Below are 25,222 nucleotides of genomic sequence, written 5' to 3' on the forward strand. Positions count from 1 at the left end.
TGACATGGCTCAGGATGCTAGAGCCTTGGTCTTAGAGGTCAGGAGGAGAATATTTCTGTGTCATTTTGGCTGATTCCTACATTTAAGATCTGAATCACCAAGTCAAATAGATATTCACCACAAAAACCCACTCCACTCCCTAAACTGCTCTATAGAAACTGGCAATGTAATTCTGTATAGTCAAAGCTATGGTTTTTCCAGTAGTTATGTACAGATGTGAGAGTTGGACCATAAAGAAGGCTGAGCACCAAAGAATTGATACTTTCCAACTGTGGTACTAGAGAAGATTCTTGAGAATCCCTTGGACTGCAAGGAGATCAATCCAGTCAATCCTAAGGGAAATTAACCCTGAAGCTGAAGGCCCAATAGTCTGGCCACTTGATGCAAAGAGCCAACTCATTGGAAAAGACCCTGATGCTGGGAAAGGTTGAAGGCCAAAGGAGAAGGGGGCGCCAGAGGATGAGATGTTTAGATAGCATTACCAGTTCAATGGACATGAATTTGATTGAACTCTGGGAGATGGTGACAGATAGGGGAGCCTGGCATGGTGCAGCCCGTGGAGTTGCAAAGAGTCAGACACTGCTTAGTGATAGAAGCCATGGAGACCCAATTGCTGGACCACACAGGTAACTTTTGCGGCAAACAGATTTCTGGGCTCCGCTCTGGGATTCTGATCCAAGAAACATGTGTCAGGGCTTAGAAATCTGAATGTTTCATATGCCCCCCTGTTCTTTCTGATGTATAACTGAATCTGAGACCCAGTGGCCAAATCAGAGGCATCAAATGGTACCAACCCTCCAGATTTTATTTTTTGTCTATTGAAGTGCTATTATTTCAAAATGAGTCAGCATGTATGTTTGTGTACCAAATGTGGCTAATCCCATCAGTGATGAGCAGGACTAAGTAGGGTCTTCCTAAGCTTATAATCTTAGATTAGTCAGATAATTCAGATCTGTCCTTATCACAGATCCTTACTACGGGAAATAGGTAATTCAATCTAATCCCCCAAGTAAAGAATTTTTTTTTTCCCTCTATCAGATCGCCATCTCTAATCTAACTTGACTACATCCATAGCTGTTATCCTCTATGGAGGAGCCCATCATAATACTGGAAAGTTCTCCCTTGTTGGAACCCTGGGTAACAGCTCTCTGAAACTGAAACAGCTCTCTAAAACCCTGAATTTCGGAGATTTCTTTCATGACCTAGTGAGGAATTGAGAGTTAACAAGTTGGTTATGAGCAGCTGAGATTTGTAATTGTTTGTTTTATTAATAAGACTGACTGTCCTACCGTTCCAGCTAAGTTTAACACCAACATTTTCCTTTATGTAAAGATTACCTAACACAAAGAGCAATCTTGGCACATTGCATTATTTTACCCTGTTTATACTGTGAAGACCAGAAAGAGCTGGGCAGATTTACACTGGAATGGTTTCAAATGGTTGGTGTATATTTCGGAACAAGATGTACAAATATTTTTAGGGGTTTTAAAAATAATGTCATAATTTCTGTACTCTTCTTAGGAACAGTGTCAGTGAAGAAAAAGGATGGATTTTGACAATGTGATGTGTAGGGGGGTTGTTGTTGTTTTTTTTTTTTTTTTTTTTTGAGGCTGAAATATTAAAGCAAAATATACCAGTGGTGCAGAAAAGAGTGCATTTGTTACTGATCAGTAAAAGAAGTACCTAGAGTGTTACTGTAAATACTATTCTATTAAAGGAGGTTTTGAATTTTCTACCTGTTGATTTGATAAATGGGTATCAGGATAATGTCTTAGAACTTTACCATATGTATACACATTTCTGTTTGGGATTAGTAAAGCAGTCCAGAAAGCTGACAGTTTCCGAAGTACCTATGTCATTTGAAGGGTGAGGGAGGGGATATAAAAATGTTACTTGACCTGTTTGCATTAGCAATCAATGGGTGTTTATTTCTATTCATTTCATGGGATTATTTTGTTGATTTAGAGCCAAGAGTTTCAGATTTATTTAAAAAAAAAAGGTCTTTCCCTTTTTTTTTTTTTTAGGCTTCTAATTTTTATTTTTTGAGACATAAAGGCTGTAGACTTGACAAATTTGAATAACCCTAAAACTGCATGGAGAAGAGATGGTCTTAAAACCACACGGCATGACTCTGTAGGCGATGTTAGAAGACTCTGGCGTTCATTGTTGAATTCTGTGCACACGTTTTCTTTTCTTTCCTTCTTAATTTGCATGTCAAGAAAGTGATTCCCCTTTTTTTTTCTCCCTCGTTATTTCATTTTCTTCTCTGTGAAGACACTGTACATTTATTTTGATCTCATTTTCTTTCCGTTAGATTTCTTTTCTTCTGTAGTGACATTTAGAAAGGTATTTTGGGTATCATTCTTTGAATTCTTCAGGGGTGACAGCTAACGGGGTGACAGAAAACAAAAATCTTGTTCACATTTGTCGCTTACTTATTGCACATTTTAGTACTCTTATAATTTCTCTAATTTGCATGTTACAGAACGGAAGCCAGGACAAGAAATAGAAATTAAAGCGAGAGAACGTTCCGCAGTGGTCGTTGACTGAAAATAATAATCTGCATGTTGTTTTCCCTTCTCCCTCCTGCATGTAGGGATTTGGTTTCGTAACTTTCGAAAATAGTGCCGATGCGGACAGGGCGAGGGAGAAATTACACGGCACCGTGGTAGAGGGCCGTAAAATCGAGGTGCATGTCCAAAATATTTTCCTTTTCATCTTTTTGATAAGTGTCTGCCTCACGCTCATTTGTTGTTTCAGATGCATCATTGTGTCTTGTATGTGACCCTATTCCCTTCTCATTGTTTATATATATATTTATATATAAAAAGGAAAACTGGCCTTACTTTTTTTTTTTAATTTTCCTTTATTATGTTACTCTTATTACTGCTGAAAGGTGGATGGCAAAAGTGAGACAAAAGAAAGGTTAATCTGAAAGTTTTTTTTTTTAATTCTTATTTTATTTTTCATGTCTTATAACCAATGGGTGCAGTAGATTCCAAGCAGTGGAGAGAGTGTTGCAAAACAAATTATAGAGCAGTTTTCTGTTTTTGTTTTCCTTTTCTTTTCCTTTCTTTTTCTTTCCACTGCAGGGCTGATGAGGGATCCACAGTGGTGTGCAAATTAAACCAAATTGTGAAATGAATAGCATTTAAGAGAACAGTTATTGGGGGAAAAAAAAATGAGAGGTCTTTGTCATGAAACCTTTCATTTTTTTTTTCCTTTTTAAGAAGCCAGTTTCAATCTTTGTATTCTTTTGCTAACAATGTGAACCAAACAGGATTTCCTGTTCAATATCTGGTCCTTCTTCATGAAAAAAAAAAAAAGAAAATGCTGAAATTCCTATACTCAGAATCTACTCTTTCTACCACTGGCTCTCCCTCAAAATGACCATAGGGTCGTATTTGTTAAAGCTTAAAAAAAAAAAATACCAGTTAAAAATGCTTTAGTCTTTGGAGTAAGATGTTGCATATTTTGCCTTTCATTTCCCCCCACCCTCGACGATAATCCTTAGGCCCCTCACCAAACTCTCAGTAACCATGGTAACTGTATACAAACCCATGCTGGCGATGGTGGTGAATGGTAAGTGGTGAAATCCATCTGCCGTTTCACGTATTTAGTGCTGATATATCTCTATACATATATATACCACGTGAATTTTTTTGACTTGTTGTATTAAGTTTTCTTGATGCTCTATTTTTTTGGATATTGGTACGCCTGTAACTGAGTGTACGTTCTAAGCTAGCCTGGGAGGCACTGACTGGATTGAGATATGACCAGTGCACATCTTACTCAGATTGTTAACTCCATATTGTGTTAAACAATGCACCCTCTCTTTTATCCTTTTGTTAGCTGTGACTTTAAAGCTTGAATGATTTTGTTAATTCTTGCGATGTAAAAGGCTCTTGTTCCAAGTGTTGAATGCTAGATGTTGCTTCCCCGATGGTTCTTCCCCCTTAAAGTGTTGCATACGGCTAAAACTTGTTTGTCCTTTTTTTGACATTTATGTTCCCTTGTACCTTGTCTCTCCCCTCTTCTCCTCCACTGCATGTTCCTTCATATGAACCTTATTTTATGTTTAAAAAAATATTTATTGTTTCTGTGTTACCATGGAGTACACGCATGCTTTTCAATCTTCAATTATGCAGTTCCTTTTAATTTGCTTTTACTGTCTCCTTATTAAACTTTTAAATGATATGACATTGCTTTATTGAAATGATTTGTTAAGTTAAAACGGTTATGAAGTAAATGTAATTATAAAAATGTATGATTTTGTTATGCACCTACTGCCTTTTATAAATTAAAATGCATTTTAGTTTTTGTTTTTTGTTTTTTAATAAGTAATCACAGTCATAATGCATGCAACTAATTGAACTGTGGACTGGCCTTGGAATATGTGCTGATTTGAGTTTTCTATGTACATAGGTAAATAATGCCACAGCACGTGTAATGACAAATAAAAAGACTGTCAACCCTTATACAAATGGTAAGTAGAGTTTGGCCTCTTACAAGAAAATGTCTCCACCTCAGAATCTATTAAGGAATTTAACTGGGGAATCTGTGTCAACAAGCCATATTTGCACAGCATGGCTCCTGTGTCTTTGCTGCTGACCTGCTACAGTGGACCGCTTGAATCAGTAAGATAAATTTCATGACAAAGGCAAATTTAGTTTTCAAGTGAAGAGTGAATGTTCTTCTTTCATTCTCTCTGGAATAACTCCCATGTGGGTGAGATGCATATGAATTATTTGAGAATTACATGGGTGGTTTAATTTATTGTAATTAGAATGAGTTGATGGAGGATGGACATTTTGTTTGTTTCTCCTTTAAGCATCACCTGCTCGCTGATCACTAATCATTCCCAGAAGTGGGACTGCAGCATTTGGTTCTGGCTTTGAATCTTCTCTGGAGCTATTAGACTTCTGAAGTCCCTTGGAGGGTCCCTCATGATGACTTGCACACTGAGAACAGAATGTATGAGTGTGTTACACACTTCTCTCTGGGTTACCAAGTGGCATTTGGGGCAAGGGAGGATGTTCATTGTGTATTGCAGACCCCTTCAGGACAATGCATCTCTGCCCTTGCTCAAGAGGAAAACATCTCAAAACACTTCATAATAAGGACTTACAAAATATGAAAAATTATTAAAATATTCACACATTTTGATGTTTTAATCCTCGGAAGAAATGTCTCTTAAGATATATGGTGGGAGGGGGTGGGGCGGGAGAAGATGTCATATGCTAATCACATGCTTAATTGTACCAAAGTTAGAAAGAATGTAATGTAGTAAGTTAAAGTTAGAGTTTCGTGGGATACAATGCTCATTAAAATGAGTAGGATGAAGACTACAAAGGGGCTCATAATGAATGAAAAGTTTTAAAATAAAAGAAATTGTATGTAAATAGCATGATTTGAATGAATGTAGGCATTACCCCCAAAATGTTTATGGTTGAGTTGCATTGTGAGAATGGAAGGTGTTTTTCCTCTGTTTTATGGATTTTAAAAAAATAGCAATTTCATTACAATCTTAAGGAAAAATTTATGGAATTTTTATTTTAAACATTTTAATTACACATGAAACATGAAAAAAACAGACATTTAGAAAAGAGAGGGAGGGAGGGAGGGAGGGAGGAAGGGAGGAAGACAAGGCTAAAATGCATTTTGAATGACACCACTGCCATGTTGATTTCCCACCTACCCCTCGGAAGGTGCCACTGTTACACATTATTATCTATATTTTATTTTACACTTTCTTGTGTACATGTGTAATAAGTATATATTTATAATACAGTGGCGTGTGTGTGATTTTTATATGAATGGTGTCATGGTATACACATCATTTCTGATTGACTTTTACAAATCAATATGGAGTTCTTTCAGTGTAAATACATACAGACTACATTCGTTCTTTCTAGTGGTTGCATAACATCCCATACAAAGGGTTTATTCCCACCTTACATACTGATTGACATTTTTTTTTTCTGTTGTAAACAATACTACTATCATTTGGTAGTTTTGTTTTTGTTTTTCTTCTTTCTTAATTAATTTGTTTGTTCTGATATTTTAAAGGTGCACCGTTAAACAAAAATATCCCCTCAATGTGATAGAACTCTAAGGTGCAAGACTGGAAGAGTTACTTGTTCTGCTAACCCATTTTTTCAGCTTTCAACAACCCAAGACAAATCCTGAAATGGTATAGAAAAATTCTGCAACAGGCTTTGCATGCCCAGTGCTGAAATGAAGCAAACCTCTGATTTAATGCGTCATGGAGTCTTTCTACTTGGGTAAAAATTATAACTCTGCAACTTGCCAGAGTTAGTACATGCTGGCACCAATCTGACTGTGGGGCATTTTCTCTAATTATGAAGTAGCAATTGTGTGTGTGTGTGTTTGCACCGCACATGCTTAGGCATAGGTGTTCATGTATACTGCTGATGTGAGAAAATAAGGCAAAGGAAGCCAAATATTCCTTAAGCCATATGTAGGCATATTTATTTTAAAGAGAGGGTTACTGATCAATGTCATACCCAGTGGCTGAAAACTGGACCTGTGGTCCTTGGAGACACAGTTCAAGCCACAATGAATAGTCAACATTTCTGGAATACTGACTGTATGGCATTATGTTAAACATTTTAAATGCAGTGGGTCCACAAAGTGTCTTATAAAGAAGACATAGTTATTCCTGTGGTAAAGATGTAAAATCTGAGGCTAGTGGAGATGAGGTAATTAGTGACGTCTTTTCCTTTTATTATGACATAACAAAATCCTATGGCCATGCCAGGTGTTATGAGTGCATCACTTTCACCTGTCACTTTGTAGAACTGCACTCAGGCAACCGGCTACAAGAACAAAAAGATTATTCAACGTGCAGCCCCAAACTCCTGCCACCTTGGCAAGTGCTTGTTTGCTCAGTCATGCCCTACTCTTTGCGCCCTCATGAACTGTAGTCCCCCCAGGCTCCTCTGTCCAGGGAGTTCTCCAAGCAAGAATACTGGAGTAGGTTGCCATTTCCTACTCCAGGAGATCTTCCCAACCCAGAGATCAAACCCGCATCTCCTTTGTCTCCTGCATTGGCAGGTGGATTGTTTCCCACTGTGCCACCTGGGAAGCCCATGTGTTGGCATAAGTATCTCTTATTCCATTACAGAGGACTCTGCATTCTTAGTTTCTGGAAATAAATCGCGTGGGTCTCTCACCTGTATACCTGAAAGGGGACACTCAAGGGGTTATCCTGTTACATAGACTGTGTATGTTACCTAAATGAGGAAGGATAGTCACAGTAGAATTGACTTTAAAAAAAAGAAAATTCTAACTGTATAGAGACAGTTGGTTTCCGTAGAGGAGATCATGAAGAATTTTACTATTCAAGTAAAGGATTCTCAAAACTTTATCAATCCTTAATTCATGAGTGCCATCACTACAAATAAAATTTCCCATAAAATGCAATACAACATTCTGGAAAGATAGGGGCCCTCTTAAGATCCTTGGACTTCCCTGGTGGCTCAGACAGTAAAAGCATCTGCCTACAATGTGAGAGACCCAGGTTCAATCCTTGGGTTGGGAAGATCCCCTGGAGAAAGAAATGGTAGCCCACTCCAGTATTCTTGCCTGGAAAATCCCATGGACAGAGGAGCCTGGCAGGCTGCAGTCCATGGGGTCACAAAGAGTCGGACATGACTGAGCGACTTCACTTTCACTTTTCACTTTCACTTAGATCCTTAACAAGCATGACTGTGTTAATAGAAAATTTTATCACCACACAAAAAAGAAAGAAACAAGAAAGTGGTAGCTGTGTGAGATGATGGATATGTTGATTAGCTTGGTTATGGAAAGAATTTTACAATGTGTATGTATAGCAAATCCACAAATGGTACACTTTCAATATAGACACCAGTTATACCTCAATAAAGTTGGAGGGAAAAAATAGAAAAGTGAGGATCAATGAAGTCACGCAGCAATGAGAAAATTAAGTGATTTGGGGGATTCATTCATTAGCTACCTCATTCATCCTCACAAACCATCAAACTTAGGCTTCATCAAAATTATGGATTTACTCAAGTCATCAAATTTTGAGGTCATCCCCAAATGGAAAAGAATCTAACTATCAGTGCCATCATCACATTTCATGCATTCCTTTCAGATATCAGTCAATCATCCAACAAAGTGTTAAGCAGCTGCAGAATTTCCAGTGATGAGTAAGACAGGATCCGAAACATGATAGACACGTTACTAGGACTCTCTGCTCTAGAGGAGCACAGTTAATAATACTATGGAGGAGGTAGATTAACAATACTGTGGAGGTCCTTTCCCAGGACCTTTGAGCTTGCCTCTAAAAGACTGTGGAATGACATAGAAGGGTCTGGAAAACCCTCCCGATCTGAAAGCTCCATCAAGAGGGAGTTGAGTGGGCTACTTCCATATTGCTGGGTTTTCCTAAGGACATCAAGCCTCAGAGAAGAGTTAGGGTTTACTGTGCTCATTGGCGATCAAATATTTGCTCTGTAAAATAAGTGGACAACCATAATCCCAGGAATTTCTTCAGTGTTGGAGAAGCGTGAGTGTTGGATGTAGCTCTTCTATTTTCTCAGCATTCACAAGAAGGGTGAAAACTGAACAAAAAGATCCAAAACTGTATAGAGGTGGATTTTATATCACCTCTGTTTTTTAGGGATGGTTGACCTGCAGGGGGGCTGTTGAAACGTTCTGCATAAGAGCTTTCTCAAGTGGGACCTGTAGATATAATGGGACCTACTATATAGGATGTTTGAGGTTATTACGGGACATGAAGCTTCCTTGGTGGCTCAGCGGTAAAGAATCCACCTGTCTCCATAGGAGACGGAAAGAGATTCGGGTTCAATCCTCGGGGTGGGGAAGATCCCCTGAAGGAGGAAATGGCAACCCACTCCAGTGTTCTTGCCTGGAAAATTCGATGGACAGAGGAGACGGGCAGGGTACAGTCCATGGGGTCACAAAGAGTCAGACATAACTGAGTGATGGAGTGCGCACAAACTCTCACAAGCGCACGTGCGTGCACACACACACACACACACAGGAGATGAAATACTCAACAGTGGCAGGCACAAAGTGCCCTAAAAATGTAATGACATGATAATATCAATAATAAATAGCCATCTTGTTCCATTTCTTGCTATGATAGTAAGCAGATAGATATACTAGTTTAAGGATAAAATATTCGGATGCCAACAGAGGCTGGCCAGGTAAAATAAACAGAGAAGGTCTGAGAAACTTGCAGCCTTTTTGACTCTCTTTTGTTTTCATACTGAGCAAAGCAAAATAGTTCTCTTCTGGAAGGAAAAAACCGGAGAAGGCAATGGCAACCCACTCCAGTGTTCTTGCCTAGAGAATCCCAAGGGCGGCGGAGCCTGGTGGGCTGCCATCTATGGGGTCGCACAGAGTCGGACACGACTGAAGCGACTTAGCATCAGCAGCAGCAGAAGGAAAAAACATCACAGGGTAGCCAAAAGATCGCTGATTTTTGGCCCCCAAGCCAAGCATGTAACAGGGAACAGACAAACTGGGGGCTTAAGTGAGGGTGGTCCCTGGTCACCCCAGCAAATTGGTCTGTAGGGAATTCCTGAAGGTGCCATTTCTGCTCATATTTGAAGAGAAGCAGAAATCTTGTATCATAGATGAAATTTAAATGTTGACAATAAACATGTATTTCAAAAAAAGAAAAAGTTACTGAGTGAACTGGATGCAATGTGCAAATGACTTTTCATTTTGGGCATTGCCTTCTGCAGCATTTCAAATACCAGATTCCTGGCATCTGCAGTACATGTCTTTAGAAAGCCTCAGGACAGTTTTGGAAATGCCTGTCGGGCGTTTAAGGGTGCTTTCTTGAATGGGTTTTCCTTGAAATTCAACTCAGCAAAGCCCTGGAGAAGACATGTGTTGATTTGTTTGTGTGCACATTCAGACCTGTCTTTTAACACCCTATATAGCCATAGTTAACACGGAGGACCTCAGCCAGTGTTTTCTACAGAAGGCTGGCAGATGACCTTTAAGAAGCTGAATTTAAGGAGGGGAGCACTGATTTGGAGGCAGCCCCTTGAAGCAGGGCTGCAGAGGGGTCCCTCTAAACAGCTCTTACGTCTGATGTGGAGTGAGACCCCCATGTGTCTGGTGTCTGCTCCATTGCCTTCCTGTATGGGGGCTCTGGGAGGCTGGGAGCCATGGGCTTTTATCAGCAATTCTCCCTTTGCTGTAAGCCTCATTGTTCGGTTTAATGTCCTTGATCAAAATCTCTGAATTCGTGAGGCCTGGGGACAAACACAAACTGCCTTAGAAATTAAAACTGGGATCATTTTGTCCGTCTTCCTGACAGTGCAGGCTCCTGTCTCCAGCAGGGTGATCCCAAGGGTCCCTTCCAGGTACTAGAAGGAGTGGAAGGGACTAGGAGACCATTTGCATGTGATTTGCATGCATTTACATAAGCCTGCAAGAGCCCTGTTAAGTATGAGCAGAGGTGATTTTCAAGAGCTGGATTCTTATTGCCTTTCCCTTGAAGATAGTCACCCCTAATGGTGCCTCCCCTTTTTTTGTAAATGTGTATAAGGAAGCAGGTCTTCGATGGTTGGAAGGAGAGCACAGCCAAAAAGGAATGAGTCCATTAGAAAAAAAGCTCTTTATTCTTTCAGTTCCTTTAGAGCAAAACTAAGTAAATATTTATGGATCCAAACACACAGTTTTATATGTTGGGAATTCACTTCGGACAGCAGTCAGTCCCGCTCGCTTTACCATCAATTTTAATGAGGGAGGGTGGTTATAGAAACAATTAAGAGCAAGCAAAGAAAGAAAAAAGAGAAATCTAAGCGGTGTTAACTGCTTTGCAGAAAACAAAGCTGGGAATTGCATCAGGGAACAGCCTGAAGACTGGGGAAGGGAGAGACATTAGGCAGCCTGCCCTGGAGAAGACGTTGTTGTTCAGTTGCTCAATTGAGTCTGACTCTTTGCAACCCATGGACTGCAGCACGCCAGGCTTCCCTGTCCTTCGTTGTCTTCCAGAGTTTGCACAAACTCATCCATTGAGTCGGTGATGCCATCCAATCATTTCATCCTCTGTCACACCCTTCTCCTTTTGCCTTCAGTTTTTCCCAGCATCAGGGTCTTCTCCAATGAGTCAGCACTTTGCATCAAGTAGCCAAAGTATTGGAGCTTCAGCTACATCATCAGTCCCTCCAATGAATATCCAGGGTTGATTTCCTTTAGAATTGACTGGTTTGATCTTGCAGTCCAAGGGACTCTCAAGAGTTCTCCAGCACCACATTTTGAAGGCATCAGTTCTTCGGTGCTCAGCCTTCTTTATGGTCCAACTCTCACATGCATACATGACTGCTGGAAAAACCATAGCTTTGACTAGAGGGAACTTTTTCGGCAAAGGGATATCTTTGCTTTTTAATATGCTGTCTGGGTTTGTCATAGCTGGTAAACTTTGAGTACTGGGCAGATTTGTCCAAGCAGAGCAAGCAGTGGGTACAATTCAGAATGCTCTAGAAGGATCTTTGGTTCTTTTGAAAAGATTTAATAGGCCAATATCACCATAGATTGGAGGGAGGGAAACAGTGGTACCAAATAAAGGGACTGGGGTTAGATTATGTGGACTTGTTTGTTGCCATGTACTTAAGAAATAGAAATGTCTAGGCTAGCATGATGGCATTGGTAAGAGAGGGATGTAGAGAGAGTAGAAGTACCTTTTCAAAGTCTAACCTATAGGATTTTTTAATGGATGGTACAGGATATGTGAGGATTAAGGGAGCATCAAGGCATTATTGATCAAGAATTTTGTTTTGAGGAATGAAGCGGATGGAGATGCCATTTGCTGAAGGGGGGTGTCTTGGTGAGAAATCCACTTCAGAGGGAGGAGGGAAATGAGAAGTTAGGTTTCCATGCCTGAGGTGTGGTTCAGATGTGCCTTTGTTTCTCCTCCAGTGGGAGTAGAGTAGCTTTATGTAAGAGTCAGGACCAGTGATGGGAAGAAGGGAAAACCCTCTTCTGATGTTTCCAGGGCTCCCTGAGCAGTATCATTGGATTTTGCTGCTCCCAGATCCTAGCTGGCTTCTTGTAGAGGAGACCTACTCAGTTATTGCTCTCAATTAATGCTTGTGACTGTAAGATGGCACGGATTTCCTGAGGAGGGAGAGTATTGTTTTGTTTCTTTTATGTTTATATTAATTGAAAGTTTTCTATAGGGAGATATAGTAAACTGGTAGATCATTGGTAGATAGATAATGCCATGAAGCTGTGTGCCTAAGAAGATGTCAGGTCAGCTTTGATAAGAGCTGATAAGTTGATTGATCAATCAAAAGACATAATAGAAATGATACAGATGGATGGATGAATGGATGGACGGACAGATAGATGATAGATAGATGCGTCCGGCATGAATGAAGTTGCAGCTCACCCTCCATCTCCTATTGCTGACGATCCTTCAGTTCTACCATCTCCCACCCCCTCTCCCTTCTCTTCTTGCGTGTTCCTTTGATGCCAGCTCCTGGATGCCAGCCATTATACTGCTATCCTTTTCAAGGTGTAAGATTAAAAATGTCTTCTTTATTTTTTGTTTTTATGTGTTATTTGTGTGCAAAGTATTATAAACCTATATAGCCAATTGTGTCAGTTGGGTATCTAAGCTAACTTTGTTGGACTTACAAACAAACTGGACATATGCACATGCTCTCAGAATGGAACTTGTTCATATGTAGGGGAGTTACTCTATCTGTCTTCCTCAGTGGCTACAGTCCATGGGGTCACAAAGAGTCAGACATGATTGAGCACACACACACACACACACACGCTTCCTTAGTGGCTCAGTAGGTTGTGGCTACCTCTCAGCTGTTCTTATAGGTGCATCGCTTGTACCAGGCAATGGGATGGCACACCTCTCCCTTCCAGAAAAAGCTCTGAGAGTACTTGTCAGAAATACCTTCTCTCACATCACAACTCTCACCATTGCTTTTTCTCAGGAGCATTTAGTAAAGGACCTCTGGTGTTTAACCTTCAGCCCAAGGACACAGGGTTTCCCATACCTGTCCCCTGTCTTTCAGCAGTTCTATAATAGATGCTTTCACACACACACACACACACACACACACACACACACAAAACAGAAGAAACAGGAATTAATCACTAAACCCTAAAGTATGATCATTTTTTGAGCTGGTGGTTTAGTCACCAAGTCGTGTCTTGAGAACCCATGGACCATAACCTGCTAAGCTCCTCTGTCGATGGAATTTCCCTGGCAAGAATACTGGAGTGGGCTGCCATTTCCTTCTCCAGGGGATCTTCCCAACCCCGGGACTGAACCTATGTCACCTGCATTGCAGGTGGATTCTTTAGCACTGAGCCACCAGGGAAGCCCATAGATTGTTCCCTAAATAGTGTGCAGTGCTTGTGTAGTGCAGATAGCTTCCTGATTTGCAGATAATCTTGTTTGCTATTTTCTTAAGTAGAAGTTTCTAAAGGGCCAGGATTTATTTTACAGAAAATGCACCATGCAGAACATTTGGAAAATTACAAAATTCTGTTAATCCTATATACAGGTTATTTGAAAGTTCTCTTAGATATCATGCATTGACTAAGAATTTGTATGGTTCTTGAATTCTTCAAAATGTATTCCACACAATCTATAGTGAATGAATGTCATTTTATTTGGGTTTTAGAAAGCACTTTGGAATTCTATGGGGTCTCTGGGTCGCAATTAGGAATGACAATTATTAGAATATAGACGCTTGCTCCTTGGAAGAAAAGTTATGACCAACCTAGACAGCATATTAAAAAGCAGAGACATTACTTTGCCAACAAAGGTCCATCTACTCAAAGCTATGGTTTTTCCATAGTCATGTGTGGATGTGAGAGTTGGACTATAAAGAAAGCTGAGCGTGGAAGAATTGATGCTTTTGAATTGTGGTGTTGGAGAAGACTCTTGAGAGTCCCTTGGACTGCAAGGAGACCCAACCAGTCCATCCTAAAGGCAATCAGTCCTGGGTGTTCATTGGAAGGACTGATGCTGAAGCTGAAACTCCAATCCTTTGGCCACCTGATGCGAAGAGCTGACTCATTAAAAAAGACCCTGATGCTGGGAAAGATTGAAGGCAGGAAGAGAAGGGGACAACAGAGGACGAGATGGTTGAATGGCATCCCTGACTCAATGGACGTGAGTTTGAGTAAACTCTGGGAGTTGGCAATGGACAGGGAGGCCTGGCGTGTTGCAGTCCATGGGGTCACAGAGAGTCAGACATGACTGAGCTACTGAACTGAACTGAAGAATGTTTCTAAAAGAATTCTGTTTTATGTGCGCTTCCAAATTTTTGCAAACTTAATACAAAGAGAGGTGATGGATTATCTAGCAGTGATACATGAAAGAAGAACAAAATACTTAAGTTATTATAGGGGCTTTAGAAAATATGGATATGGGGCAAAATCAATCACCATATCCTTTTCAAAAGGTTCATCTGTAGCTGGTCAGTAGTTTCTGTACTATTATGTAGGCAGAAAATCAAAGAAGGCCATAAATCCATAAAAAAAAAAAAAACGCCAACCCATTTGACTTGTGGTTAACTTGCAATGATATGAGTTGTTGAATCAAATGTGATAACATTTTTGTGTATTTGTTTTAAGGCTGGAAATTGAATCCAGTTGTGGGTGCAGTGTACAGTCCTGAATTCTATGCAGGTAAAGAGTTTCTCTTTGCATGATATTTTCTTTGTCTTTCCTACATGTGCTTTGCCTGCCTATAAAGAGTGGGTTTCATCAAATAATCTGAACCAATAAATTCCTGTCCTCCCAAGTTCTGAATGATTTTTTTTAAGGCAAAACCAAAAGTGTTCAAAAAATCTTAAAAAAAAAAAATAAAGGGGAATCATGTAAGTTACATTGTGATATAAGCATGGGGCCACAGCCCCTTGTGATGTTTCACATAGATTTTGCCTCAAAAAAAGCATTGAGATTTTGTTCAAGAGCCTTTGAACAAATGTTCGGCTGTTCACACAGGTTTTCTTTCAATGTGCCTGAATGTGTTTTTGAGCCATACCTTTCCATTTGGAGTTGCATTTTTTTTTTTCCCCCTTGGCAAAGCAGAGAATTGGATTAATTATCCCAATGATGTGGCAGTGAGTTGGAATTGCAAAGAGAATTATTTAGGAAACTAGGAAAGTTAAGTTCTCCTTCTTTCTCCATGAATCAATGTTCCGTAGTGGTTCCCTTTCTCTCTGCTCTGCCTTCAAGGGTCTATATCTTTTTCCTCGTCCCTTCCTTGCTGCCCACCAACGACCACTCAAATCCTCTGTCCCAGAAAACTTGGTCATCAAATTTGGGGAGAGAGTAACCTGGAAGCAACAGCAGCTGAGACTGGTTTTTTATTTTTTTGCTCGGCTTTGCCCGTTAAACTTCTACCAGTTATTTTTCCTGCTCATGAACAAAGCTGCATTGAACATCTGGGATGTTCAACCTAATCAACCTCAGTAGATTTGCCATGTAGAGGGTTGATAAGAAGTCTTGCTTCGATGTGGCCCTTGCTTTTTAATAAGGAGAAATCAACGACCCATTGGTCTATATCCACTCTTTTGTAATCTCTTGATGGTAAGCCACTCCCCTTGCTTTCTCTCTTCTGTGATGCTCTACATCGGTCATTTTCCTGAAAGTCAACACTGACCTTAGTGGATGACAAAGGAGTATAGGAAACTTTAATAGCTGCTCTAGCACAAAAACCAACTTGATTTTAAAAGATGGTAAATCTGGAAAGGCCCAACATGATAGCTGAGTTCCAGATTTTAGATAGACAGTGTTTGGAGTTGTTCTTCATGTGTGAATTTTATTACAAGCTTGGGCTACATCAAGGGACTCTAATAGTGAAGTAGTTGTGCTGACTCTTATGTGAGGGGGCGGGGAAGGACCTAGCTTTGAGACTTTCTATGATTATGTGGTGGGATCCTCTTCCCAAGAGGACATATCACAGAGTGAGAAACGTGGCTGTTACTCTCAGGCACCCTGGGATGGAACCCTGGTTTCTCTGCTTACCAGATGTGTGACTCTAGGCAAGTTGCTTAACCTCTCTGTGCCTCAGTGTCTTCATCTGTTCCGTGGGAGATGGTGGTAGTAACAAACTCACAAGTATTTATAAGAATTACATGGGTTGATATATGAAGAGTATTGGTGCATAACCGGCACCATATAAATGTTGGGGAAATACAGATCAATAAGTTAATGCCCCACCTCTCTGCCATAAGGGGAAAGTTAACTGAGAGCTGATTCTGCTGAATTCTGGGTGACCCACTAGACTAAAAGATTCTCTTCTCAGTGTGAGAGACCAGTGCTTCAGGGCTTAGGGTATCCAATCCAGGGGGCACAGACATTGCTGGGGTTGCCCAATCCAAATCTCCAAAGAAATGAAATCTCCCAAAAGGGCAAGGAGGAAGTTGGAAAGCAGCTTCTGTGTATTTGCAGGTGGTGCCCGGTAAGATGGAGTTGCTAGAATAGAAAGGTGGCAGATTTTCTCTCTGTGTGTGTGCCAGTGTGCATGTCTTCCCCCCAAAAATAATGAGATCAAGAACAGGAAGCTTAACACTGTCCTATGAGGAGGTAGAGTATGAATGTGTGAGTTGAATCAGAGAGAAGACAGTACATTTTTTTAGCCCCATGCAATATAATTACTGTTCACCTTTGGCTCATGCAGCCAGGAAAACACCAAATTATCTCCCTTACAAGTGACTTCAAACCTCTTTGCATGTATATGAGTGTCTAAGAGGTTGTTAATTCAGAAGAAACCATCCAGAATGACTTACACATACAAGAATAGATGAATCTGTATAACTCTTAGAGCGTTAGAGCAACCATTGAAATGAGCCCTGGGCCCAGCCTCAAAAGTCAGGTCTCTGGACTCCAGGGAAAGAATCAGTTATTATAAGGGTTACTATTGACTGAGAATTTTTTGCTCAGGCCCTGTTTTAAGCACTTTACCTAAATGAATGTATTTGAATCCTCACAGCAGTTTCCCAAATGTGGAAACTAAAGTCCAAAGGGTTTGCATCACGGGATTAAGATTTCACAGCTGGTAAGAAGCCGGCTAGAGTTGAAGTTAAGAGCCTGTGTTCTTTGCAACCAGCTTATTCTGCTTTATTTTTTATGAATGTTAGAAGTCATCATTCTTACTGAGCATGCCTTCTAATAGGAGATCACATTACTACTCTGTCCAAATAAGGCAAATTAAAGAGAGAAATGAAATGATCATTTTGGATTATTCCAACCACCATGCATGCTGCTTATGCTCAGTCGCTCAGTCACATCCAGCTGTTTGCAAGCCCACGGATTGTAGCCCTCTAGGCTCTTCTGTCCATGGGATTCTCCAGGCAACAGTACTGGAGTGGGTTGCCATTTCCTCCTCCAGGGAATCCACCATCATATTTAGATGTATTAACTGGTTGTGTCAGGGGAAGTTTTCAGGAGCCTGGACAACTGGATAATTATTTCTATGGGCTGCTCCAATAAACTTGAATCTAAAAAAAAGGTGGCGGCTGGAGACAGATAAGTAAATGTTACTTGAGGAATCTGAGTATTTGTGTTTGGTGTGGCCAGTACCTGGGCCGTCCTTCAGAACCAGAGGCTGTCTTTTTTTGCCCGTACGTTTGTCTGTGTAGGTAGACAGTGTGGGTGTGTGCTCAGCTGCTCAGTCGCTCAGTCGTGTCCGACTATTTGTGACCCCATAGACTGTAGCCCGCCAGGCTCCTCTGTCCATGGGATTCTCCAGTTAAGAACACTGGAGTGGGTTGCCAGAGTTCATGATATTCAGAAATCTGGGAAAATGTTGCTGCAACCTCAACACTCCAGAACAATTCCTTTGAAATACTTGAAGACCCATAAACCCTGAGAATCCTGCTAGCTTCCATTTGAAATTTCAGGCACCTGTGTGTGTGGAATGCATATATGCAAAACAGAGCTGTAGAACTTATTCATTTCCATAACCAGGTATAATGCCTTATGTTATCCGTTTAAATATCCATGACTAAGAATCTAGGGGGCATTCGAAATTTCCCCAAGTATAAAAATAGTCAGGATTTATCTTGGAATTTTGAATGTGCCCCAGAGCTGAAATGAAGACCATGTCATTGATTTGCTGTGGGTATTTCATAGGTCAGCACTGTATCTACCTGAGATAGAGAACCAGCCTTATTTTATTAGTCATTTCTATATATAAGATTTTTGCATTAATGACAAAGATCACCATATCCCCATAGTATAATCATTGATTTTCTGAAGCTTATACAGAATTAACAACCCAGCCTCCAATTGTCTCCCAGAATGGGCAGGAAAAGTCCACATATTTTGTAAATTAAAATCAATATTTTCAATTTCTCCTTAAGGTAATTTTCCTAATTTAGTGGACTTTTCCCTAACATTTATTTTCTCTTTAATTATAAAATGGCAGGTTATTGATTTTCGTCTATACCCTCTTGACGCCCTGAGTGCATTTTTATTGCTAATGCAGGGTGGGGGTGGGGAGAACAGTTACACCTCTTAATGAGGATCTTTAATTACTAGCTGAACAGTATTAATTTGCTTTGATAAATTATGACACACATTCTCCCTCACACACACATTCCAGGGGAACCATTTAGAAACCTGTTATGAAAGGTCTTTCACTGGGAGTGGTTTTTCTGAACTCTCATCAAGTTATGCCTGTAAGGACTCTTTTAAATGCTTATCCAGTCCCAGTCTCCAGAAGCAGATATACCTAAATCAGCATATTCTATGAACATACATAAATCTCCTCCAAAGACAAGTGGATGTTTTCCTATAAAACTAAGCAGCAGCATTGATGATTTTTTTCTAAGCCTAATGATCTTCAGATTCCTTGAGGCGTATTCTCATGACAAATGATTGATAAGTCAATAGAAAAAAAAAAAAAAGCCCAGGTGAGTTTCAAAGACTCCAGTCAGCTTCTATGGGCATTCCATTTTAGAGTCAAAATAAAATTGAAGGTACTAAATAGAAGAAGAATATCTGCAAATGTCCGTTGCCAGTGTGCGCATGCTAAGTCATTTCAGTCGTGTCTGACTATATGAAACCCTAGGGATGTAGCCCCCAGAATTCTCTGTCCATGGGATTCTCCAGGCAAGAAGACTGGAGTGGGTTGCCATACCCTCCTCCAGGGGATCTACCTGACTCAGGGATCAAACCTGAGTCTCACGAATTGACAGGTAGGTTCTTTACCATTAGCACCACCTGAGAAGCCCACAATAGCATTTCTCAAGTTACTTAGTGTAATTAGAAACAGGATTTTTAAGAGGAGATCTCAACACTTTCCCTGTCATTGTGACAAGAGATTTTTTAAAAAAAAATTATATCCTTAAGGGATAATCATGATATCAAGCCAACAAAACTGTTGATGGAAAGCACTTTTAATCTTCACACATAAGTGAAACAAAATAAAAATAAATAACAGAAGGCTATACACAGTTGTCGACATGGTGCTGACAAATGGCAAATTCATCCATTTCTTAGTTGCTGGTAAGATGGCTACAGAGCTCACACACTGTTTATCATATCTGCCAACTCATTTCTGTGATTAAATATTCCATCAGTGGGGCTATAAGGCAGCAGAGCTTAACAAGATTCATAAGATGCTCCACTTGAACATGCATAACTCACTTCCGTGGATGGGGAGCACCCCGCCTGCAGAGGAAAATTGGAACGGAGTTAAATTACTCCACAAGTCATGATCAATGGAGAAAGGAAAAGTTCTTCCAATGCAGTTCAGATCTAAGATAGGGTTAGGTTTTGATGATGGGAAACACACAAAATCAAAAGGAGAGAGATACAGAGCCAGTTAACTTGGAGACCTTGAAGACAATGATGAACAATAGTCTGGGTGGGGTGACGCTATTATCATTAGTGGATTTGGCGGTGGGGAGAGGGGGAAAGAAGGGGGTCCTGAGTGGATCTTTCTTCTGAAAATAAATATTTCTGGTTTTGTGGGGGTGTGAAACAGAATGACACATACTCCAAAAAGGGCATACATGGCTGCAAAGTCACATTTGAAAAGTGGCCAGGTCTTAAAACCAGGTTATCCTGGGGTTATAGGGAGGATCAGATACCATAATGAGTATAATAAAACTTCACAGACTATAAGGTAAGATAGAAATATAAGAGATTAGTGTGATCTCTGAAGTCGCCTGGATTGATTGTGTCCACGTCAGCACAAAGCTGGCCACAGACCACGTGACTTGATACCAGGCTAGGTGATGGGAAAGAGGATTGGGATCAAATGAAGAGGATGGATGAGCACTGTGAGATTGCACATCTCAAAAGGACAGCTGTATTTGACCTTGGATTACCTGAAGCAAGGTATTGGTTTTCTGTGAGCTCTTGGCCACTGTGAACCATGATTCATCTAAGAATTGGGTCAGAAGAAGGTTAGATGTAGGTCTCCCTGCCAGCTGCTCCTCTACCCCCACTTGAGTTTGCTGAGTCCATTACAACTAATAGAATGACCTTTAGCCACACTTTTGGATGGACTTCTTTCTAATTCCATTCCTGAAATTTGGATACAGTAGCTTCTGACAAAAGTAAGATTTGTCCAGAATCTGGGTTAGCCTGACATTTGTTGCTGTTGAAAAATTTGGTCACAGTCCTAGACTTTGGGTTGGGCTTGGGGTAATCTACCAAAAGCCTGGGTACCAAGCATGCCCCATCTGGGGTGATGGTCTTAGCATCCTGAAATAGTATGTGCTTAGTTGCTCGGTTATGTCCGACTCTTTGTGATCCCGTGGACAGTAACCTGCCAGGCTCCTTTGTCCATGGGATTCTCCAGGCAAGAATCCTGGAGTGGGTTGCTGTTCCCTTCTCCAGGGGATCTTCCCTACCCAGGGATTGAACTCGAATCTCCTGCATTGGCAGGCAGATTCTTTACTGCTGAGCCACCAGGGATGCCCCTCTACAGCTCTGCACTTCCTTGTAGCCACCCGGAGGACCAGCCCTGCCTGGCCTCAGAGCCATGGCGGTGAGGAGCTGCTCCACATGCACAGTGACCTTTGGCTCAGTGATATTTTGTATAATTTACACATCTGCCAGATTCCAGTGCAATGCACTCCAGTGAACTGGAACAGAAGAGTCCAGATTGAAGTCCCCAAGCAAAGGATTTTCAGCCTGGAAATGTTCCACTTCAAAGAGTTTATCTTGTACATCTGTTTACCTTTGCCTCCCCTTTCAGTTGCAATTCACTGTGCTTCTCCCCTCTGCACTCTGCATCTGTCTTATCAGATTTCATCCCAGCCCAGCCCACATTTGGCCTTAATTTTTATCTTCGTCCTTCCCTGTCCCACAGAGGGACTGCAGCTCAGCTTTGATGGGGCCCTGTGGGCGTTTTTGATCTTCAGATAGGATTAGAACTTGCTTATGTGCTGGAAACAGCATTTCCTAAATAAATGTGTCCCCATTCTATTGCATGGAAAGGCCATCAAGGCGAGCTACCCCCAAAGTGAGGAGTGTCAAGATGGTCCTTGTAGGAGATGCCCCACCTTTAGGCCATGGGAGGATGATGAGGTTCAGGTATGTGACTCTGGATAAATTTCACAGGGAAAGTTCTAGGCTGTCCTCATCAATATACTCAGCAATTTGAAACATCAGCAACATAAGACAACTTTGGGCACTTTCTCTGTGCCAAATTCTGCCTCTCCTCCCGTTCTTATAAAAATGTTATAGCCTTGTCTTCATTATAGAAATTATGAAACCAAGGTTTCACAGAGAGTTTCTCTCATTCATTTAAATCACAGAACTAGTATGTGAAGAATCTGTATATCGTATGAGCATAACCCTTTTCTGGGCTTCCCTGGTGGCTCAGACAGTTAAGAATTTGCCTATGATGCAGGAGACTTGGGTTCGATCCGTAGGTCAGGAAGATCCCCTGCAAAAATAAACACAAAGCTTATTCCCTGGGGAGGTTTTGTGTTTCTGTTTAGCATTGCACTTGGTAGCAATTACACAATACTGCACGAATCCATGGGGTCAGCTGGCTGTCACTCAGTTACATGATGTCCATCAAGGGAGGGCCACAGAGAGAGGCTGTGAGTAAATTCACACATACCACTGGCTTCCTTTAACTCATCCTTTATATCAGAGTAGCAGGATCGAGGACCTGGGAAGCATCAAGCACTGTGGTAGGCGCTGGGGTAGCAGTGATTCCCTCCAGAATTTGGCAGAGCAATAAAGGATTCAGGCAAATAAACTCAGGTATAATAAATAATGGGCTTCCCCAGTGGCTCAGTGGTAAATAATCTGCCTGCAGTGCACGAGACGCAGGAGACATGGGTTCAATCCCTGGGTCAGGAAGATCCCCTGGAGGAGGGCATGGCAACCCACTCCAATATTCTTGCCTGGAGAATCCCATGGACAAGGAGACTGGCAGGCTACAGTCCATAGGGTTGCAAAGAGTTGGGCATGACTGAAGCGAATGAGCAGGCGTGAACACACATAATAAATAATGGTACCTCCTGGAAGACTGGAAAATAGCCAGGCTCTCTGCCTTAAAAGGGGTGCCATAAATTAGTTGTGAAAGGATAAGTAAGTGTTTGCCAGGAAAGAAGGCAGAGAGAAAGGCATTTTACTGCTGAGTAAGAAGGAATTTGGTAGTGTACAAAGGAGTTTTTCAACCTTTATCTTCAGAATCCATTGAGAAAATTCTAAAAAGAAACAAAAATAATACAAATGCTTGATGTTCATCTGAGATGGGAATTACTGGGGCAAAATCAGGTTTCTCCAAAGGCTGCAAAGTATTGACTAAGATCAAAGAGGGCCTTCTAGAGAAAAGTTGCAAAAGACTTGATAATACCATAATCTGGATTCTGGTTTATCTTCTGATGGTTGACAAAGGCTTCCCTGGTGGCTCAGACAGTAAAGAATCTGCCTGCAATGTAGGAGACCTGTGTTCGATCCCTGGGTGGGGAGGATCCCCTGGAGGAGGGCATGGCAACCCACTCCAGCCTTCTTGTCCGGAGAACCCCATGGACAGAGGAGCCTGGCGGGCTACAGTCCATGGAGTCACAAAGAGTCTGACACAACTGAGTGACTAACACACAGACAGACACACACCTATTGAAAGCTCTGATTAAAAAAATAAGAAGAAGAAGAACACTTAGTGATGAGTTAGTACCCAGATCTATATTCAGAACAAATAGGAGTCTAATCATGAGGAATATATGTGGATTAACCCTGAAAGACTGAAAGATGTAAGAACACATTGGTTAGAAAAATTAGGGTTAGGGTTAGCGTTAGGGTTAGAGTTAGGGTTAGACCCCAGGATAGCAAAATACTGTTCAATAACCAAAGCTGTTACACTGATAAAAAGTCTCCTAGTTTTAATCTAAAGACTTTTCTTAGGAAAGAAAGCAAATTACCAGAGATTTTAAAAAATTATATGGATTCATTTTTCTCTTTAAGTTTTAACTTGAGCTGCCATTCTGTCATAAACCATTTTGTTTCTAAGTTTTGTGTGTTTTTTTTTGCTTTCCACTTTTAGTGTTCTCTTCAAAATTTATGGTTCACTGTTATTAGCCCAGGCAATGAAGTTGTTGTGTAAATAGAGACATATTGGCCAAATATTGTTTAATATACTTTATGTTAATTATATGTATATACTTATTCTCTAAGCATAAAATGAAGTGGTCCCTTTTTCTTTTTAAAAAATGTAGTGTTGAAGAACCAACACGCAAATGGCAAAACCCTACTTAGACTAACTGCATTGATGACAGTTAATGCAATTCCAGAACTTCTATGGAACTGTTACAACCCATTACAGTCAAAATATTGGTTTATGAAAAATTAATAAAGCCAATGGAAAATGGAATCCAGCATCTGCATTAGCTATTAACACCAAAAGAATCAGCCAGAATTAATTATGCTGCATGATACATTCTAATGAGTTTTTCATTAAGCTGTATACCATTATGGAAACTAAACAAGGATTATTCAAAGAATAATGCCAACGGCTGTTATTTTTTTTTTTTTTTGAGAGATTAAATTAGTTAATGGGTTATACATTTAAATCTGATGCAAAGGTTAATCGATGTACACTCATAATTGTATTAAACTCAATATCATTTGAGAAACAAGAACACCCCAATATCACTGATATTTCCTCTGAAGAAAAATATGAGTTTATTTGTATGTTTCTAGTGTTTGTTTGATATATTGATACATGCGGTATTGTAAAGACTGAAACCTACTGTATTAGTTCTCTGTCATTTCAAAACCAATTTTCACCAGGTGAAATATTGTCCTTGCTGTCAGCTTCTGTGTGTGTGTGTGTGTGTGTGTAGTGTGACAGGCATATTTATATAAATGTATCTTACTACTCTTTGAAAGGGGCTTCCCAGGTGGTGCTAGTGGTAAAGGTGGGGGTGGGCATAGATGTGGGTTCAATCCCTGGGTCGGGAAGATCCCCTGGAGGAAGGCATGGCAACCCACTCCAGAATTCTTTCCTGGGAAATCCCATGGACAGAGGAGCCTGGTGGGCTACAGTCCTTTGGGTCACAAAGAGTCGGATACGACTGAGCAACTTAGCCTGCATGTGCTCTTTGAGAGATTCAAAGTTGAAGTATTTTTTATTCTCACCAAAAGAAAGAGGTCAGGATTTAAACCTAATCTGGGATAAGAAGGAAATTCAAGATGAATCTCTACAACCATCCCATGAGTACACCCAGTTCCTCCTAAAATCCAGTCCTGTAATAGGAAGTCAAGTATAAGAAGGGGGCACCAGGGAGAGCTTTTGGGTGTTTTGGACTCTTATAGCATCGTAGAGGTTCTTACCCCAGAAGATGAGAGGCAGAGAGAGAGAAAACCCATCTGACTCCTTTGCAGAGATGCCACTGTTTCCAGCCAAAGCACAATTTGTAATTTGTGTTTAACCCCAAGCAGAGATTGCACTCTAAAATATCTTCAGGAGCAGAGACTGCACCCTAAAATATCTTCAGGAGGAGGCTGTGAGATAGGTAAATGAAATGTGCAAATTGAAAGAGATACTAAGTGTTTTGCACTTACTTCCCACTCTTAAGATGTTTTCCATTAATTCTGTTACATTTAGCATTATGTTGTTGGTCAATCAAAACAGTATGTTTTTGTGGTTTAATCACTAAGTCATGTCAGATTCCTTGCGACCCCATGGACTGTAGCACACCAGGCTCCATTGTCCATGGAATTTCCCAGGCAAGGATAC

General features: G+C 40.7%; 1 protein-coding gene across 18 annotated transcripts in view; it reads left to right on the plus strand.

The window, feature by feature from the left end:
* RBFOX1 (RNA binding fox-1 homolog 1) overlaps positions 1-25,222 on the plus strand; it is a 2,439,741-nt gene that overhangs the window by 2,311,762 nt on the left and 102,757 nt on the right. For all 18 annotated transcript variants that reach the window (XM_070779612.1, XM_070779617.1, XM_070779611.1 and 15 more), the window contains 3 exons: positions 2,597-2,689; positions 4,426-4,486; positions 14,638-14,691. In XM_070779612.1, the coding sequence (XP_070635713.1) occupies positions 2,597-2,689; positions 4,426-4,486; positions 14,638-14,691 (208 nt within the window). The remainder of the gene's footprint in view (positions 1-2,596; positions 2,690-4,425; positions 4,487-14,637; positions 14,692-25,222) is intronic.

This window comes from Bos indicus, chromosome 25, assembly GCF_029378745.1.
Source record: "Bos indicus isolate NIAB-ARS_2022 breed Sahiwal x Tharparkar chromosome 25, NIAB-ARS_B.indTharparkar_mat_pri_1.0, whole genome shotgun sequence".
Taxonomy (NCBI): Eukaryota; Metazoa; Chordata; class Mammalia; order Artiodactyla; family Bovidae; genus Bos; species Bos indicus.